Genomic DNA, 20359 nt, shown 5'->3' with positions numbered 1-20359 from the left:
GAATTGCCTGTCTGGTGCGAAGGTGGCGGACCTCACGCGTCACCTAGATAGGATTTTAGATAGTGCTGGGGAGGAGCTGGCTGTCTTGGTACATGTGGGTACCAATGACATAGGAAAATGTGGGAGAGAGGTTCTGGAAGCCAAATTTAGGCTCTTAGGTAGAAAGCTCAAATCCAGATCCTCTAGGGTAGCATTTTCTGAAATGCTACCCGTTCCACGTGCAGGGCCCAAGAGACAGGCAGAGCTCCGGAGTCTCAATGCGTGGATGAGATGATGGTGCAGGGAGGAGGGTTTTGGATTTGTTAGGAACTGGGCAACGTTCTGGGAAGAGGGAGCCCAGGCCAAATATATTCCGCGTATTAAAAAAGGAGGACCGAAGACCAAATGACAGCCGGCGTGGTTACAAAGTGAAGTGAAGGAAGCTATTAGAGCTAAAAGAAAATCCTTCAGAAAATGGAAGAAGTGAGGTAATTGAATAACTTAGTGTCATCAGCAAATTTAAAGTCGTTAAATCTCTGGAGGATTGTGAAAAATTACAAGAAGACCTTACGAGACTGGGAGACTGGGCATCTAAATGGCAGATGACATTTAATGTGAGCAAGTGCAAAGTGATGCGTGTGGGAAAGAGGAACACGAATTATAGCTACGTCATGCAAGGTTCCACGTTAGGAGTCACCGACCAAGAAAGGGATCTAGGTGTCGTCGTTGATACATTGAAACTTTCTGCTCAGTGTGCTGCTGCGGCTAAGAAAGCAAATAGAATGTTAGGTATTACTAGGAAAGAAAACAAAAATGAGGATGTTATAATGCCTTTGTATCGCTCCATGGTGCGACCGCACCTCGAATATTGTGTTCAATTCTGGTCGCCGCATCTCAAAAAAGGTACAGTGGAATTAGAAAAGGTGCAAAGAAGGGCGATGAAAAAATGATAAAGGGGATGGGATGACTTCCCTATGAGGAAAGGCTAAAGCGGCTAGGGCTCTTCAGCTTGGAGAAAAGGCAGCTGAGGGGAGATATGATAGAGGTCTATGAAATAATGAGTGAAGTTGAACGAGTAGATGTGAAGCGTCTGTTTACGCTTGCCAAAAATACTAGGACTAGGGGGCATGCGATGAAGCTACAATGTAGTAAATTTAAAATGAATCGGAGAAAACTTTTCTTCGCTCAACGTGTAGTTAAACTCTGGAATTTGTTGCCAGAGATTGTGGTAAAGGCGGTTAGCTTAGCGGAGTTTAAAAAAGGTTTGGATGGCTTCCTAAAGGAAAAGTCCATAGACCATTATTAAATGGACTTGGGAGAATCCACTATTTCTGGAATAAGCAGTATAAAATGTTTTGTACTTTTCAGGTATTTGTGACCTGGATTGGCCACTGTTGGAAACTGGATGCTGGGCTTGATGGACCTTTGGTCTTTCCCAGTATACAATACTTATGTACTTGTGTGTGTATGTATGTATGTATATGTGTGTGTGTATGTATGTATGTATATATGTATATATATATATATATATATATGTATATATAGCCCTTAGATGTTTATTTTGGGTTACTAGCTCTCATAGTTTTTTATTACAATTTCTTGATGTACCACAATATCTAAACAAGCAGGTCACTGTGGTTAGCAGTACTAAAACGTCAGGTATAGAAAAGTGCCAAAAATGTGACAGGATAGTAATATACAGTCGTACAAATCCAAACTGAGAGATCCGAGTTTCGCGTAAGAAGTAGATAAAGGGGAAGCTTTCGAAGGAGCCAGAACCAGCCTCTTGTCTGGAAGATTGTCACTGGGATGGAGTAGCTGAATGGAAGATGTGGAATGAAATAGGCCAATAAAAAAAAAAACCCCAGACAAACAAATCAGCCACAAGTGAGTGCTTGTGGTACCATAGTTCAGTTAAAACAGGTCACTCTTGAGCCACATTTTTTAAAAAGAAGCCATAAATAAACTGCCAAGCCAAAAACAAGTAGAGAAAATATGCAAAACATGGCTCACTTAATCTCTTCCACCTCTGTGTGTGTGTATATGTGTGTTTCTATGTTTCTTTGACTTGGAGAGTAGATGGGTGGGACAGATTTTGAATAGAACAGTAACCAAACATTCTATTGGTTTTGAGGGAAAAATAATATTCTAGTGTGATGTAGCTAACCATTGTTACCATTCATTACATTCCAAAGGTTGAATTTTGTAGTCTAGTCATAGGGTGCCACTCTTTAATGGCAACAGGTATTGCCTTGATTCTCCATCACTAGTTAGGACACATAGCAGCCATTAGCAACTTATGTGTTTGTCACTAGGTTTCGCTGTACATAGTAACCATTATGAGAGCTATGTGCTTCAGTCACTAGATTCCACAGTAAAATTTGCAACTAAGAATCTGAATCGCTAAGTGCAACCCACCAATGATAGGGATGTAGCAGCAATGGTGGGGAGAGTACATGTTGGGGAAAAACACATGGAGCATGCCTTACGGAATTATTCCCAATCCCTCTGCATGTGTGTGTCTGTTTTCTGTTTGTGTGGATTTGCATTTTGGATTGGATTTTAGATTTATTACTTACATTTTCCAGTTCTATGATCAAGGTGAATTACATTCAAGTACACAAGTGAGGCAGTGGAGAGAAGTGAATTCAAGTTCATGTGGCGAGGCATAATCGAACGGGGACGGCCATCTCTAAGGGCGCCCATCTCTAAGGACGTCCTGGCGAAGGGGCGGGGAAACCGCTATTATCGAAACAAGATGGACGTCCATCTTTTGTTTCGATAATACAGTTGGGGACGCCCAAATCTCAACATTTAGGTCGTCCCTGGTTTTCGGCGATAATGGAAACCGAAGAGTCCCATTTCAAAAACGACCAAATCCAAGGCATTTGGTTGTCGGAGGAGCAACATTCGTAGTGCACTGGTCCCCCTCACATGCCAGGACACCAACCGGGCACCCTAGGGGGCACTGCAGTGGACTTCACAAATTGCTCCCAGGTACATAGCTCTCTTACCTTCGGTGCTTAGCCCCCCAACCCCCCACCCTCGAAACCCACTTCCCACAACTGTACACTACTACTATAGCCCTAAGGGATGAAGGGGGGCACTGCATGTGGGTACAGTGGGTTTCGGGTGGGTTTTGAAGGGCTCACATTTACCAGCACAAGTGTAACAGGTAGGGGGGGATGGGCCTGGGTCCGCCTGCCTGAAGTGCACTGCACCCACTAAAACTGCTCCAGGGACCTGCATACTGCCGTCATGGAGCTGGGTATGACATTTGAGGCTGGCAAAAAAAAATTTTAACCTTTTTTTTTTTTTTAGGATGGGAGGGGGTTGGTGACCACTGGGGGAGTAAGAGGAGGTCATCCCCGATTGCCTCCGGTGGTCATCTGGTCAGTTTGGGCACCTTTTTGAGGCTTGGTCATGAAAAAAAAATGGACCAAGTAAAGTCGACCAAATGCTCGTCAGGGACGCCCTTCTTTTTTCCATTATCAGCCAAGGATGCCCATCTCTTAAGCATGCCCCAGTCCCGCCTTCGCTACGCCTCCGACACGCTCCCGTGAACTTTGGTCTCCCCCGCGATGGAGTGCAGTTGAGGACTCCCAAAATCAGCTTTCGATTACGCCAATTTGGGCAACCCTGAGAGAAGGACGCCCATCTCCCGATTTATGTCAGAAGATGGGCGCCCTTCTCTTTTGAAAATGCCCCTGAAAGTGTGTCAGTGGGTGAAGTCACAGAAATGATCTAGTTTTTACTAGTATACAGGACCTGATGTGTGTGTGTATGTGTGTGTGTTTGGGAGGGGGGGGTAATGGTAGAGCTACTAGGCAGTAGTAATTATAATGTGTAATGTGAACAGTTTGTAATTAGTTGAAAGGAAGACATGCCAATGTTTTCTAAGGTGCACTACGGGCACGTTAGCGTTTTTACTAAGTGTAAATGGTTCACGCGCGCTAAACGCTAATGCGCCTATAGAAATTATAGGCATGTTAGCTTTAAACGCGCCTTAAAAATTTAAGGGTGCATTAGAAACGCTAATGCACCTTAGTAAACCTACCCCTTAAAATGTTACTGCTATAGCACTTAATTAAAAAAAAAGACTGATAAAAATTGCATTATATGTGGATGTGACTTTAAAAAGACCTTCTTAGAAGCCCAGATAAAGATACATTCTACATTTTTAATAAAGGTCAAAGGAAGGCAAGATGGTCAGCATGGTTTAATAGTGAAGTGGAAGAGGCAGTGATATCTAAAAGGGTAACTTAAAAAAAAATGGAAAGCACGCCATAATGAAGGGAATAGGGGTGAGCACAAATACTACAAAGTAGAGGTTATATAGTAAAAAAGGTAAGGTAAGCTGAAAGACTTGAAAAAGAAATTTCCTGTAGAGGCAAGAAATAATACCAAACACTTTTTCAAGTACATATGGTGGTGGGAGGGGGGGGGGGGGGGGGGGGAGCCTGTGAGGGAGTCTGATTTCCAAGGAATAAAAGGAGTGCTCAGAAAGAATAAAGTATAAGAAAAAGTGAATAATTTCTTTGCCTCTGTCTTAACTGAGTAAGATGTTGGGGGTCATACCCACACTAGAAACCTTCTTTGATAGTGATCTGGAGCAACTAAAGCATATCACAGTAAGACTAGAAGATGTAATAGATCAAATTGACAAACTCTGGAGCATCGAATTACCAGTACTGCATAGTATTCATTCTGGAGTCCTGAAAGAGCTCAGTCATGAAATTGCTAAGCTGTTACTATTAATCTCTAATTTATCATTTAAAATGGCCACAATACGTGAAACTTGGTGGGTGGGTCAGTTTATAAAAAGGCCCCCAGAGGTGATCCAGGAAACAATATTAGACAGGTATGCTTGGTGTTGGTTCCAGGCAAAATGGTTGAAGCTACACTAAAATCAAAAAGCAAAATTACTGACCATGTAGATAACGTGGCTTCAGTGAGCCAGCCTAGCTAGGTTCATCAAAGGCAAGTCTTGCTTACTAATTTTTTTTTTTTTAAGGTATAATCCAGGGTTGTCCAACCTTAGGCCTCACCAGGTTAGGTTTTCAGGATTTCCACTATGAATATACATGACATGTATTTGCATACAATGAAGGCAGTTCATGCAAATAGACCTCATGCATATTCATTGGGGAAATCCTGAAAACCTGATTGGGTTGTAAACCTCAGACTGATGTTGGGCACCTCTAGTGTAATCAAACAAGTGAGTAACAGCTGTTTGATATTGTATATTTTGATTTTTCATAAAGCTTTGATAAAGTCCATTAAGAGAGACTTCTTTAGAAATTAGAGCCCAGGATAGGAGGCAGTGCCCTCTCATGGATAGCAGACAGAATAAAAAACAGGAACCAGAGTAGGGCTAAATGATCAATTATTCGAATGGAAGCGTGTCAGTAGTGGATTGCCGCAAGGGTCTGTATGGAGACCTATGGTGGTTGATTAGTCACTCCTATCTCCAAATCTTTTATTAATAACTGAGGTGATCAGATTTGCAGATGATGTTAAAAAGGAGAAGATTGTGAGGATTTACAGAATGATCTTGTGGAGCTTGGGCATCTAAATGACACATCAAATTTAATCTAGACAAGCACAAAGTAATGCAGGTAGGAAAAATCTTAACCACTGTTGGAAAATTATAGTAGTTTTTGAAGCCGTTATGGACAGTGGACTTTCCAGGCTGATTTCCAGGACTGAAATTTTCAACTCACTGTCCACATAGCTGCTAAAAGAGCAAATAGAATGTTATTTGAAAAGGAATGGAGGACAAAACTGAGATTATCTTTATGCTTCTGTATAGGACCATTGTGCAATCCCACCTTGAGTACTGTGTGCAACAGTTCTGGTTGTTCCATCTTAAAAAGGATATAGCAGAACTAGAAAAGGTTCAGAGAGAGGCAACAAAAATGATAAAGGGGATGCAACGCCTCACTTATAAAGAAAGGCGAAACAGGTTACGGCTCTTCAGTTTGGAAAAAAGGTGAATGAGAAGGGGATGATATGATCATAGAATTATGAATAGGTGGTACTTTCATTTTCCAAACAGCATAGAAACAATAGTCTATGAAACTGAGCAGCAGGTTGAAAAGAAACCATGGAAAGTTGTTTTATTCAAGCAGCATATAATTAAGCTGTAGAATGTTGCCAGAGGATGTGGTCAAGGTGACAACATAGAAGTGTTCAAAAGAAATGTGTGAGTTCCTGGAGGAAAGGTTGATTTAAAAAAAAATCAGATAGGCTTGGGAGAGCCATTACTCATCCCTGGAAATGAGCTATGAGAAATAGATCTACCTTTTGGGATCTAGTGGATACTTATGATATAGGCTGACACTGTCTGAGATAGGATACTGGACTGGATGGACCTTGGTCTAACTCTGCATGGCTCTTCATGTACTTAGGGAATCTATTACTTTGTAATTTTTAGTCTAATCTGTTTTTTTTTTTTTACATTGGGGTGTGTCCCCTCAGTAAGTACTTTTTCCTTTAAATTTGTACTTACTTTACTCCTACTCCTCCCCCTCCACCTCCTGACAGACTAAACATTCTTGACCCCTTGTGTGTGATTTTTTTTTTTTTTGAACACCCGCTGGGTTGTAAAGAATAGAAGGGCATAGAGCAAATTTTTGTTAGATGCTCAGGGACACCCATTTGAGCTGGTTGTAATCTCTGTTCACACAACTACCAAAGAATTCAGGCAGACCCAAAGAACCATACAACGCGCTCAGCCAAGATGAATGGACGCTGACAAAGTAGGAATATCCCTAAAACAGCTGCATATTGTCTACATTGCCATGAAACTATATTGAAATAAACTTGTTTTATCTCTTTTCCTAGTGAGTGCTGCATATTGCTCTCCTTTTTGAGCTGCTGGAGGCAGTGCAGTATGATGGCATGAACAAAAATGAATTTTTTTTTTTGAGGGGGGGGGGGGGGGGGGGGGAAGCTAATGATTAATATGCCCGGGTTAAGATACAGTTCCAGGCCTCTTCTCCATGTAAACTTTTTTGAGTGAGAGAACTTGAAAATTTTAAAGGAATAGAGTTCCAGTGGCTTTTTGTCCCTGAATGCTTATGTTTAATCACCAAAAGCATGGGATTCAGAGGAACTAGCTGCTTCCTTATTTGTTGCTGTCTCATGGTGCCATACCAATTTGTATATATGAGATTTTTTGGGGGAAAGTTTTATGCATACTTAGCTGACCATACTAAAGCAGAATTTTTCTGTAATTTGGGGCATTAGTCACCCCAATTCGTCTGCTTCTCTTTTCCTCTTCTCTCCCTGCCCAAACCCACCACCAAAATTAAAATGAAAAATACCTTATCTGGGGGGATCTCCAAGCCCTGCCAGCTGAAGAAGTCCAGAAACCACCCCAATGCTCACGTTGCTGGCATCAGCGGCTCATAGTGCTGCTGCTGTCTTCTGTGCTGTTTCACTATAGTGCACAGCTAATTCAGGATGGGCTCCAGGTTTCTTAAGCTGGCAGGGCTTGAAAATCCCCACCAGCTACACAAACGTTCTACCTGGCTGCTGGGTGGGCCTGTGGCAGAAGTGGAGGGGCCCAGGTCTACCTGTGGCTATGCCTAGTACAACTTCATTTTTAATAAATAAATGTTTTCTCACCTCTCTGCTCTCCAGTCTCCAGTCGGGGATGGTTTTAAAATTGGAGTGTATCGTACTAGCCTTGCTTTAAAAAGCAACTGTTCATATCTGAATTGTTTTTTTTTAACTTGCACTTTCCTGTGTTCTGTACACAATGTAGGGAATCGCCCATATATCTTTCTGACTTCTCGTGTTCATCCTGGAGAGACTAATGCCAGCTGGGTTATGAAGGGGACTTTGGAGTTTCTGATGAGCAGCAACCCAACTGCCCAAAGCTTACGTGAAACTTTTATTTTTAAAATTGTTCCTATGCTGAATCCAGATGGTGTTATTAATGGAAAGTAAGTGTAATTGTATCTGCGTTTCTTTCATTTTTCAGTCTCAGTGCAGCATGGAATGTAAAAGGTTTCTTAGAATATGTTCCCATGCTTGATTTTCTTTTCTCCCATGGAAAGTATTCCTTTTCTAAAAACTGTTTGGTAAAATTCTTTAGTAGTGACTGAATGCCCAATACAATGGTAGACAACTGTAGCAATTTTTAGTTTAGAATTTTTCATTCTACATTTAACTACATGTGGAGGGTTTTGCCTTTTGTGTAAGGCATGTAGAAAAGGCATCTTTTAAAATTACATAGGGATATATACACTTTAAAAATAGGGGCATGGAAAGAGGGCAGCTACTTATACCCTATTAGTGTATAAGTATTTGCAGGGGCATAGTTTGGGCAGTGCTGGGGTGAAGTTGCGATATATATGCATCTTTTGAAATTTTTACAAACTGAGTGCATACACATATTCCTCATTGTCCCACCAGACCAGTCCAGACACTTGGGTTTGTTCCATCCTACTAGCAGGTGGAGACTAGGAACTACTGAGCTGTGTTGTTATACCTTAATTCTGTGCAGCAGCTTGGCCAGCCAGTATTTCTGTCTCCAGCAATTAAGTCTGCTGTCCTGTGCAGCCAGTGGTGGTCTGGCAGGACTATCTGGTACTTAATTAAAAAAAAAAAAAAAACACTGCTTGGCAAATTATTGTAACTTTTCTCTCTCTTATTCTGGGGTATTAAGACTTGGAGGTTCAAGGTCTCTCACACCCTCTTCTGCTCAGCTGTGTTTCTATATTTAGAAGGTAGAACAATTGTACATCGTTTTTTAATTTTGAACAGGAGATCTCTAGCTTTCCCAAATTAATTTTGCTGATCAACATACAAATTGTCTATGTGGAGATGCTTTCAGCACTGACTGCAGCTGAGGAAAAGGAGGTTGGCAAGTGAAAATTTCTTCTTTGCCAGTTGTGTATGTGCAGTGCTTTTTTTGTAGGAAAAAAGGTACCGGTACTCATTATGGGTGGGGGTCACCATCTATGGCTCCACCCCCTACGGTAGCCACACCCACAGTAGCCACACCCCTTATATCAGCCGTGGCGCATATAAGCAGTGTCATTAAAAATACTATACCAGTATAGAAGCAAAAAATAAATTGTGATATTTTTTCATTATAAATAATTTCTATAAGCTGTTACAGCTCTAGTATACCCAGTGCAAAATAAGACAGCAGATGTAAATTCTCAAATTGGGCAAAATGAAAATAAAATGATTTTTTTCAACCTTTGTTGTCTGGTGACTGTTTTTCTGAACATGTTGGTCCCAGTCTCTGATTCTGATGCTCTTTATCTGATCCCTTAACTCTGTTTCCAGGGCTTCCTTTCTGTTTATTTCTTTACTTTCCTCCTTCATTTCTTGCCCTACATCCATAGGTAAAAGCTGGGTCCTCTGCAGACTTGACTGGAGGAGGTATCGAGTGGATCCAGCTTTTGCCTATCATCCATGTGCAGATTTTCTCCTCTTTTCCCTTTCCCTCACCTTGTCAGTGTGCATCTCCTTCCTTTCTCCATCAGGTCCAGCATTTCCATCCATGTCCAGCATTTCTCCTCTCTCTCCTCCCCTCCATCCATGTCCAAAATGTCTCCTCTCTCCCCTAAATCCATGTGCATCCGCTCATCTGTCTTCCCTGCCCTCCATCCATGTCCAGCTTTTCTCCTCTCTCCCTCCACTCCATCCACATGCATCTACGTCCTCTGTCTTCCCTCCCCTCCATCCATGTCCATTATTTCTCTCTCTCTTTTTAAACTATTTTCTTTCCAGCTGTATTTTACTGTGTGTGTATATACATTTGAAGAAGGTCTGTTGAGACGCTCTTAATTCTTCTCAATGAAGAATTCTCAAAATGTCTATTCCAAGCTGCTGCACAGGATTATTAAAGTATTGAGCTGTGATGTCATAGACCTCAGTCTCCACCTGCTGATAGGATGGCACAAATGTAAGTGTCTGGTCTGTTCTGGAGGGTCTCAAGGAAAGAAAATTAGCAAATAAGAACTAATTTAACCTTTATACCACTTTCAAGATAAATGAATACTTGTACAAAAACATTTGTTCACTACTGGGGCAGGGCACATTTTAGCCCCCCCCCCCCCCCCCCCGGTGCCGCCAGCCAGCCATTGCCGACACTGACCCCCCTCGACCCACCCGCCATTGCCGACACATCCAACAAGTTTGACCCCCCCCCCCCCCCCCCCCGCCGATGACCTTCTTGACCTCCCGCCAGCTGAAGTCTTCTTCCTTCATTTGGTTTCTGACTGAGTCTGCGTCAGACTCACAGAAACAGAACGAAGCCTTGTGATCTGCAGGGCTTCGTTCTGTTTCTGTGAGTCTGACGTCCTGCACGTACTACGTGCAGGACGTCAGAGTCAGAAACCAAACGAAGGAAGAAAACTTTGGCTGGCATGGGTTGGGGTCCCCCGCCAGCAAAGGTAGCAGGCGGCGGGAGGGGGGGGGGGGGTTGAGAGGGTTGCTGGCAGGTGGGTCCAGGGCCAAATCTACAGGGGCCCAGGCCCCCGTGGCCCCATAGCAGCTACGCCCCTGTTTTGCCCACAAAGATGGCTTATAAAATTACTGCTTAAGGGACCTTTCTACTAAAGGGTTGGCATGTGGCAATAAGCGTGCCATGCGCCAATCTGGAACTACCACCAGGCTACTGCAGCAGCCTGGCAGTAATTCTGCCCCCAGCACATGCCATTTCCGGTGCTACGGAAATTTATTTCTGTGTATTTACCGCCGGGTTAGTTCAGGAGCCCCTACCACCACCTCAATGGGTGGCGGTAACTACTCCCCCTATGAAATGGCTGTGCGACAAGTGCAAACTTACTGCACATCCGTTTTTTTTTTCAGCCTTTTTACCCTCTATGGTAAAAGGGGTCTCAGTGTGCGGCTAAAACAGGTTTCCCATGTTAAATTTTCTTTAACGAAAATGGAGTGCTTCCTGATGAGGAGCAGTGATAGCAAGAGCCCCTTGCTTTAGAAAGAATTTAAAAAAATCAATTGCAGTCGTTTTGCATGTGGTTGGAATAAAGCCATGTCTCTTTAGAAAAGGAAAGACAAGACCAGAAGAATTTCCTGTTTCTATGGTAAGTGGCTGCAGCAGTCTTCCTTCTCCTGCGTGGCCTGGCTGCTGCAATCGTCATGCAATTCGTGCAACTGGTTTCATATGACTCATATTTTTACATAGGGTTCCCAGTGGAGATTAAATGATTTATTTTTATAGTCTGCAAAGTATCCCAGCATTCTTCACATTGCTATATTCTATTTTGCTTTTTTTTTTTTTTTTTTTGCTAAATGAAATGTAATGGAACATGTCGTTGAGGTTCTGCTGGTTACTAAGTAACTGCAGAGGAAATAGTATTTCTAGAAAGGCAACTGTATATTTGTAGCTCTTTCTTGTCAGTAGGCGTCATTGATTAGAATGTTATATAACAAACATTTTTCTGTTCCGTGGTCATTGAATAGCAGGTTCTAGATGTGGGTAGGGAAGATGAGCCATAGTTCCCCCCCCCCCCCCCCCCCCCCCCCCCCCCCCCCCCCCCAAAAGAGTAGTGGTAGTATTATCTTTTGTCCTTGCTATCATTTGAGAGCCTAGATGTCAAAGTATTCCATTAGTATGCGTAATCACCAAACTATAGACACCTGAAGGCACACCTTTAGCTCTGTGCTTGCAGTGAACGGAAAGAGAAAAATTTCTTAAAAGGTCATCCTGTGGAAATGTATTTTTATGTTATGAATGGCATCTACTCCTTATGAAATGGGCTATAATCCTCCACTGTGGAATATATTTCTTTTAAAGCTGTTGTTTCATTATGGTAGTTTCTTTCAAATGACAGCTAATCGTGAGTACTAAAGCATCAGTTGCATATCTGATTCTTTCCCATCTCCGTCTATTGCAGTGCAATGATATTTTAATTTAGCAAACTGTAAAACTCCTACGTTATACTTGGTAAAAGAATGAGCCACTGCTTAGCTGCTGAGCTTGCAGTATGGCTGGTAAGCATAAGAACCACCACAGAGAAACAAATGTCTGGCGGCATGAGCCAGGTGGAATGCTGCAGTGTCCAGTCTTAAAGCTGAACTAACCTTTTTTTTTAAAAAAAAAACATGAAGCTAATTGCTCTGAATAACCTCTCTCATAGCCATCGCTGTTCTTTAAGTGGAGAAGATCTGAATAGACAATGGCAGAGCCCAAACCCTGATCTGCATCCAACCATCTATCATGCAAAGGGTCTGCTGCAGTATATGTCTGCTATAAGACGCTTGCCTCTGGTAAGTGTGATCGTAATGGTTGCCAAATTGAAATGTGATGATTTTTTTTGGTAGTCTAGAAGGAAACTCTTACGGATGGAGTGCACTGTTTACAATTTGCATTAGTGTGCATTAATTTCTGAATTAATAGCGAACAGTAGGAGGTAATTTCTGTGTTAACCACCTACTGTGATTAGGGGTGTGAAATTGGCAGGAAATATACGTTATAGTTAACACGTTAGTGGTTAATGCAGCAGGTAACTCAGAGCAGTTAGTGCCACTTCAAGGGGTTGTGCATAGCTATATCTGCCATTCAATTAACACATGGTAAAGGTATTTTGTCTGCATTAACTGAAGGGCAAAATGTTGGACATACCCCCAACAATTAACATGGAAACTCTACAGTTATTTTGCATTAATTTTGAGTAACTACAAAACCTTCCCACACTTTACTAAATTTTTCTGAGTATCCAGTTCATATGGGACAGTGCTACAGACTTTTGCATATTCCCTAATAAATATAGACAGACTATTCAACTCAGCAAGTTTAGTGATATCAGAAATTTTTGTGTTTCTTGGCAAGCCACTGACAGTTGTTTCTGGATGAGAGAGAACCCTGCTAGAAACTTTTAAATAAAATAATTAGCTGCAAAGCAAAAGCTGGAAAGCCATCCAAATTTGATTCTAAATAATCTAATTTTTATTATCACTTTCAACCAAATCTTTGGGAATTGTCTCAAATCTCTTGGTTCCAAAAAGGAAATCACACGACTTCGTGATTTAACACAGCTTTCTATAGGCTGACAAAAGTACTTTTTTCCAGTGAGTTAGAAAATTGCCCGACACAGAGTCCATAAATCCTGTCTTAAATATTTAGAATTGCAAGACTTCCTTGAGGCAAAAGTGCTCGCGATTTTCTTCAGAAGAGCAGCTAGTCAGTGTCTTAATTGCACTGACTATTCCTTTGACTTTGCTCTTAGCTCTTTCTTTTTGCCATATTACTTTGCATTTTTTTAGGTGGTAACCTAATTTCGTAGTGCGTGTTTCATTTTAGCTTTCACATTGCCTGCTTTTAAAATATCTTATTACCTAGATTCGCTTGTCAGTTGTTTGTACTCTGTCCATGCATACATTTATAAATGTGTGATGCCTACAATGAGTTTGTAATGAGGATCAGCACAGCAGCATTCCAGTGCTTTTGCATTCATAGAGTACAAGTGGCTAAGTAATTGGCACTTTTCAAAATGCGTAGGGGATTAAATATTGGTATAGAGGTCAACCCAGAGTCTTGTCAAAGCACTTCAACACAGACAACTTTATTTACAGCACTGCATACCTCTAGTAATATTACAGAAATAAATAGTGGTAGCCGTTTGTGCAGCAGAAAGCCCAGGACAAGTTCTTAAAACCTCAAGAAACTGGTTTAATCTGAAATATTGTATTTATATTGTAGCAAACAGCCATTATCCTGCCCTGGCTTGTCCGTTCTGTTAACGTCCATTCATCATGGTGATACACTGAGATGGTAGTGTATTAAGCAGCAGACTGGTATGAAACCCTGCATTTCATATGGCCAGCTTCATTCAGTCTAAAAAGAATTAATTCAATCATTATTTATTCTGGCCCCCATTTAGAAATGTTGTACTAAACTGATTTCTGCAATGTATGGTTACTTAATGCTCTTGACAAGGAATTGCTGTCATTCTTACATGTGAGCTTTCTGTACCGTTGTGAAAAGTGCTGTGGGTAGAGAGGAGAAGGCTGAAATAGAGGCAGCAGTAGGTTAATACAATTTTTTTCTCCAACTGACCTATTGAAGAAACAGTTTGATTGCTTTGTAAGAGAGCTGCCAACCCTAGCTGGAAGTTGATGTAAATTTAAAAGTTATTTCTGCAGGCAAAGCTGCATTTTATGCACAGAAATGCCTTTTTCTTTAAATTTCCATTTATTCATTTTTAAGTACAATTAAGTATAAACTTAACAAGAGCTAGAACTACATACAAATATACAAATGAAGAAAATAAGGGAAACCTCAATAAACAAACCAGAAATATAAAAGAATAGACACCTAAAAGCAAAAGGAAGACTAAGGGAACACCTTTGGGAGTAGGAAGAAAAGAGAAACAATTACAAAGGAAGGGGCCCCCCAAAATTTCCATAACATGGGTTTGATGACCATTACTTACTCGTCAAAAGATCGTTCATATCCTGTCCTAGAATGTCCCAGTCTGTGTACATCCAAAAAAGTACTAAACTGTGAAGGTTTAAAGAATACATATTTAACATTTTGGAACAATTTGCAAGGAAACAATAACAAAAGCACCAATAGACAGAACCTCCTAGCACATAGCAATACATTTCTTCCTTTGCTCTTGAGGGGATTACCGAGATCGGTAAATTCCACATGTCTTCATCAGAAAGTAAGTCTAAAAATAAGACTGTATCCATGAGAGATACAGAGAAGACTAACAAAGTTGCTCCCCAAGCAGCTCCATCTTCAGATTTCTTCCAAATTCTAGTAAGTTCCAAACTATCTGCAGATACGTTGCCCTCCCCTCTAAGACTTAACCTCCTTCCTCCAGGTGGTAAGAAAAAAGCCTTAATAGGTATGAGATCAACTACTTCTACCTGGAGAACTTCATGTTAATACTTCATAAATGTGTCCAGTCCAGGGTGGGACAATGTCACTTGAGGGAAGTTCAGAAGGCATAGATTTAGAGCACACATCTGGTTTTCCACCATTTCTACTGTAACTACTTATGAACTGAGAACTTCTCAGATCAAATCTGCTTGGACAGATGACAAGGAGTCCACTCCAGATTTCAGACCCTAAACTTGAGTTGTACATCTCTTAGGACGAGTGCTTGAGATTGTACAGCACTTTGATTTTCTAAACACACAGTAACGGAGTAGAAATTCAAGAAAAAAAACAGGCAAGAAATCCGCAAGATCCAGTACAGCAGGAAAAAGAGCACAGCAGCGTAGAATGTCAATATACCAATTATTTCACCACAAGCAAATAAAATAAAAACTCTCTAAGAGCCTGACATGGCCATGTTTTGCCCTCTTAAGGGCTGTGTCAGGGGCGGAATAAGAACTGTTAATAAATAATACATAAAAGGATGTTAGTTTGTGGTATGTCAGTGCTTTATGATTTATACTATCGAATTGTACAAAAACATGTATAAGCTTAAATAAGAGTACAAACCAAAGAGTAATATAAAAATATTAAAAGCTATAGCACATAAATGCTAAGAATAAAATAAAGGACCAAAAAATACTTTCACTAAAAATCAAGTTACATACAATCACAGAATATAGAGGTGAAATAGGAGTTAACCTACCTAGCAGGTGTAATCACTGAGCCTTACCTATCTGGTTGGAAGCTAAAAGAATAAATAAATATAAAACACCATGGTCAAATCATAAAAAGCCCAAAAAAACCAAGATGCTATCTAAATTAATGCCTTACTAGCTCTCATTGCAACAGCAGCTCGTGTATAGCACAAATCTGCTTGCAGTGAATCTGCTGCAGATGTGAGAGAGCTATTTATGTACATGAGCCAAGAGGGGCCAAAAGTCACATTTCTGATTAACAACAAAATGTAGCAAATAGGAAGTAAATCACATAATTGTTTTAAGAGCAGGATTGCTGAAAACAACCACTCATATAGCTGTAAAAACTAGAGCTGTACTAAATAGCATATTTTACTTTTCGGTCAAATACAAATAATGGAAAATATTCTGCCGAATAGGAGTTCCAAATATAAATAATGGGCATTGAGCTTTAACATAAAAAAGAAGCAATGTGAAATCAGAGATCAAGTGTTTATTCCAGTAGGATTTAGCACCCTAGAGCCCCGGATTTATTCGTATTTGAATTTAAATCACTATTCAGGACCGAATCAAATAAGAATATTTGGTACAGCCCTAATTAAAAAAAAAAAAAAAATTTTTTTTTTTTGTCAAAACCACTAATAAATTAAAATGCGCAAAATTGTAAAACTGAAGGGTTCAGAGGAGAGAGATCCTTACAATTTGAGGAATCGCTGTGTTTTTGGAATTTTTTCATGGTAAATTGTGCTTAAAAAAATGCAAAAATAAAAACCCAAAAGAAAGGCGCAATTTTAATGCATAGTAACTTCCAAAGTGGCTCATGTTGCATCTTTTCCTGATACATAGCCCCATCTGTTGCAGCAGCATCCACTGAAACAAAGGTCAAGTTGTTAGCATTTCCCTTCATATCCAGAGTACGTCTCTGAAGGGCGCTGCCTCCCGCTCATGAAGCCTCAATAACCACTTTAGGGTTAATCGCACTGCAATCTAATTCCAGTGATCAGGGCTCAGACGGACATTGAGCTCAATCCAAGAAGGACTTGCTTTACCTCCCATAACAGCAAGCTCTTCAGCTCCCAACTTCACTAACAGTGGCCCAGTGAGGTGCTCAGAATCATGCTGGTATGCCAATATGGTCCTGGAGAGGAACCGGGAGGGACTTCTTACAGCCTATTCTTCCATTTCAGTATAGCCTCTTCTAACAAGATAAACTTAAAAAAAAAAGAGGATGGATCATCTCACACAGCTTCTTCTCAAGCTGCCATCTTGGTCCCTCAGAAAAGGCCTTTCTAAATTTGCTTGGCATATATGAGCTTCAACTTGCATGCCTATAGCCTGTATACATATGTTTATCTGACCTGGGCAGAGGCGTTTCCAGAGGTTGGGACTTGAGTGCATATATTATAAAATATGTGCACACATGTATGTTAGAGATCCCTGTAAAGGTGTGTATATACTTTGTTTAAAAATTGTCCCATGGAAAGTATGTGCATGCTCTTATAAATTGGTGTAACTTATGCATATACCTGCTGCACATGCTATGCAACCTGTTGAAAAAATTGAATGAATAGAAAGGTTAGATATATTCAAAGAACTGGCTGCCATTTCTCGTATGATATGTGAAGCCTGAGTGTTGGACTAAATGTGGAAAAATCTGCTCAGTCTCCTGGAAGAGTAGAGGTGAGAAAGCGAAACGGGAGAAGTCCAAGTAGGCTTCAAGAAACTGGTGTATGACTGCATCTGAAGAAAAGAAAGCAAATTCTACTAAACTGAAGGGCTGCTAAGCTTTGGTACATTATTGGATATAATTAGGAGTTTCATAGCAAGGGCTGCAAGCTGAGTTGGCTACACATCACACACAAGGACAAAAGAAGAAGCTACAATATATTATAGGCAGTCAAGCTTTAGAACTGATAACTGTGAGTGGAGGAGGAGTGGCCTAGTGGTTAGAATACTGGTCTTGACGTCCAGAGGTGGCCAGTTCAAATCCCACTGCTGCTCCTTGAGATCTTGAGCAAGTCATTTGACCCTCCATTGCCTCAGGTACAAACTTAGATTGTGAGCCTTCCAGGAACAGGGAAATACCCAGTGTACCTGAATGTAACTCAGCTTGAGCTACTATTGAAAAAAGTGTGAGGAGAAATCCAAACAAATAAATGTACTTAGCTAGAGTAGTAGTGTAGGTCTGACATTAAAGTTGGTAAAATTATCCTAATCTGCTGACATCTGCTATGCTGATGAGATCTCTCATAAGACAATATTTGTATGCAAACTATTCCTGTGTCAGGAATTCCATCAGGTAGAATAATTGGTTAACCTTAAGATATGTGAGTAGCAGCAGTCGTCAGTGGCCACCCACAAAGATGTGGTGAGCAGGCAGGCTCAGGCACCTGTTGCTTTTAGTGGTTGACTCTTTGCAGAAGGTCCTGGATGATAGAGCTGCTCCTGAATGTAGTGGTGATCTTTTATAGGTCTACTGTGATTATCATGGCCATTCTCGTAAGAAGAACGTCTTCATGTATGGCTGCAGCTTGAAGGAAACTGTTTGGCATACAACTGCCAGTGAAGCCTCTTGTGAGCTGATTGAAGATGTGGGATACAGGGTAAGCAAAAGCTGGTTCACCTTTATCATTGGAACTATTTTATCAAAAACAAGGAACTTGACACTAGCTGTATATGGGTACATTTTTCATCTTGGGGAGAGGTTCTTTGAGTTAAATTTTATTTCATTTTTATTTATTTATTTATTTTTAGTACATGCTACTTGCAAATAACGTGCATTAGAAATGGAATGAAATATTTAATTTAACTCGCTTTATTTTGAAATCAAACAGCTTATTTTGGAGGAAGGGCTGAAGCTGCTCCTACAACATTCCAATGTCTCTCATTGCGGTAACCATCTCCTGACGTCAGGCAAGCAGGCTTCTACTGCGGGAGAGTGACGTCAGGAGATGGTTACGAACGCAGGCAGAGACATTGGAACGTTGCAGAAGCAAAACAGAAGACTGAAGATTATTGTAGTTGATCTTGGAAAGCTGTTCAAATAGAATGTGTGCTTACACTGCCACCTTCTGTCCTGATTGAGTGAAGGGAGTTTTAGCCTCTGAAAGCTAGTCAATTGTTTTAAAGCTGTTTTTCTCAACTTCTGCTATACGGTAAAAGAAAATAATCTTAATGCCAACATATACAATACAGTAATAAACAACAGAACAAGTGTCATAACCCTCACCCTTCCCAATCCCTCCCCCATGCCTTCCTATCCAGTAAAAAGGTCACCTTCTTACTTTGTTTTTGTTTATATTTTATGTTCAAATGAACTAACATGGCTAGCACACTACTTGTGATAGTTATGACATTTAATTGCATAAGGAGCAGGGCGGTTGAGATAATGCATGCACAGATTACAAACAGTCGTTCCAAACTTTCCAGAATGTTGTGTTTTGGAAAAGTGGTATTGTGGTATAATGAGGTATATGTATGGTAGGAAACAGTTGGGGGGAACTTAGAGAGGGAAAGGAGGAAGAAGAGTCAAGTAATGTCCGTTGCAGTCTTTGGTTATGTTGTGTCACAAGTGATCAGTATTTTTTATGTTGTGTCAGTATAGTAATGAGAGATTTAGAAAGGGGAAATACCATTATACTTTCCTTTCCAAAGCTTCCATTTACATATCTATCTAGAGGCCGCAGGCACACATGTATATTTATGCCTGCTCTGCTGGGATTTACATGAATACTTTGCATCTGTCAAAATATTTGTGAAAACAGTAAAAGCGTGGGGGGGGGGGGGAATGTTATTTTACTGTTCATCGCAGTTGTTGGTAGCTAGTTCTCATTGCATGAAATGGGACCTGTGTTAAATGACACGTTAGTGCTAGAATAACATGTCTTAACGGTAGCACCACCGTGATAACTAAGGTCCTAAACTTTTTGCAACGCTATCCCTCAAAAACTTTAAAACCTGTTTAAAAGTTCATGTAGGATCGCTCTTTGACTGTTCTTGTGTGTGTATTTGGTATATTATTTTAGAAATGGCTCTTTCCATATGAGAAACCCAGTTCAACATGTAGAAAAGCCTTTCTAAAATGACATCCTATGAAGGTTTTTCAGTGCCTAGAGATTGTTTCGAAATCCAAGCGGATTCTTTAACAATGCGTATAACTTAACACGCTTGCAGATGACAGCACTGAGCAAGCAATAGTGAGCATTAGTTGGCACTAATTAGAATTTACGCGCATAACTCGCTAAGCGTATTCTGTAATTAAGTGCACCAAACTTTTAGTGTGCACAGGCAAAAAGGGGCGTGGTTATGGGCAGGGAAATGGGTGTTTTGTGGTCATTTCCAAATTTACATGCGTAGGTATAGAATATGACTCAGTGTACCTAAATCTGCATGCTGGGATTTACGTTTTTGTTGGTGTAAATGGATGTGCATAGTTGTAGGTGCTGAGATAATCAGCTAAGTACATTCTATATACCATGCATAAAGCTAGGCGCCACTTATAGAATACCCTTAACCAGCACTGATTTCTGCGCCAAATTTTTAGGTACCATAAATAGAATCTAGACTATTGCAACCTGCTTTTCACCGGCCTCCCACTTAGCCATCTCTCTCCTCTTCAGTCAGTCCAAAACTCTGCTGTGCAACTCATTCTCCTCCAGTCGCTATGCTCACATTAGCCCTCTCCTCAAGTCACTTCATTGGCTCCCTATCCATTTCCGCATTCAATTCAAACTTCTCTTACTGACATGTAAGTGCATTCATTCTACTGCTCCCCAGTATCTCTCCACTCTTGTCTCTCCCTCGGGTA

At 40.8% G+C, this 20359-nt stretch overlaps 1 protein-coding gene across 3 annotated transcripts in view; it reads left to right on the top strand.

Annotated features, from left to right (window-relative positions):
* AGTPBP1 (ATP/GTP binding protein 1) overlaps nt 1-20359 on the top strand; it is a 237825-nt gene that overhangs the window by 176415 nt on the left and 41051 nt on the right. For all 3 annotated transcript variants that reach the window (XM_030193670.1, XM_030193671.1, XM_030193672.1), the window contains 3 exons: nt 7751-7931; nt 12108-12237; nt 18024-18155. In XM_030193670.1, the coding sequence (XP_030049530.1) occupies nt 7751-7931; nt 12108-12237; nt 18024-18155 (443 nt within the window). The remainder of the gene's footprint in view (nt 1-7750; nt 7932-12107; nt 12238-18023; nt 18156-20359) is intronic.

Source organism: Microcaecilia unicolor, chromosome 2 (genome assembly GCF_901765095.1).
Source record: "Microcaecilia unicolor chromosome 2, aMicUni1.1, whole genome shotgun sequence".
In the NCBI taxonomy this organism is placed as follows: Eukaryota; Metazoa; Chordata; class Amphibia; order Gymnophiona; family Siphonopidae; genus Microcaecilia; species Microcaecilia unicolor.
Note: the sequence above shows the minus strand (reverse complement) of the source record. Positions and strands in the feature narration are given on the sequence as shown.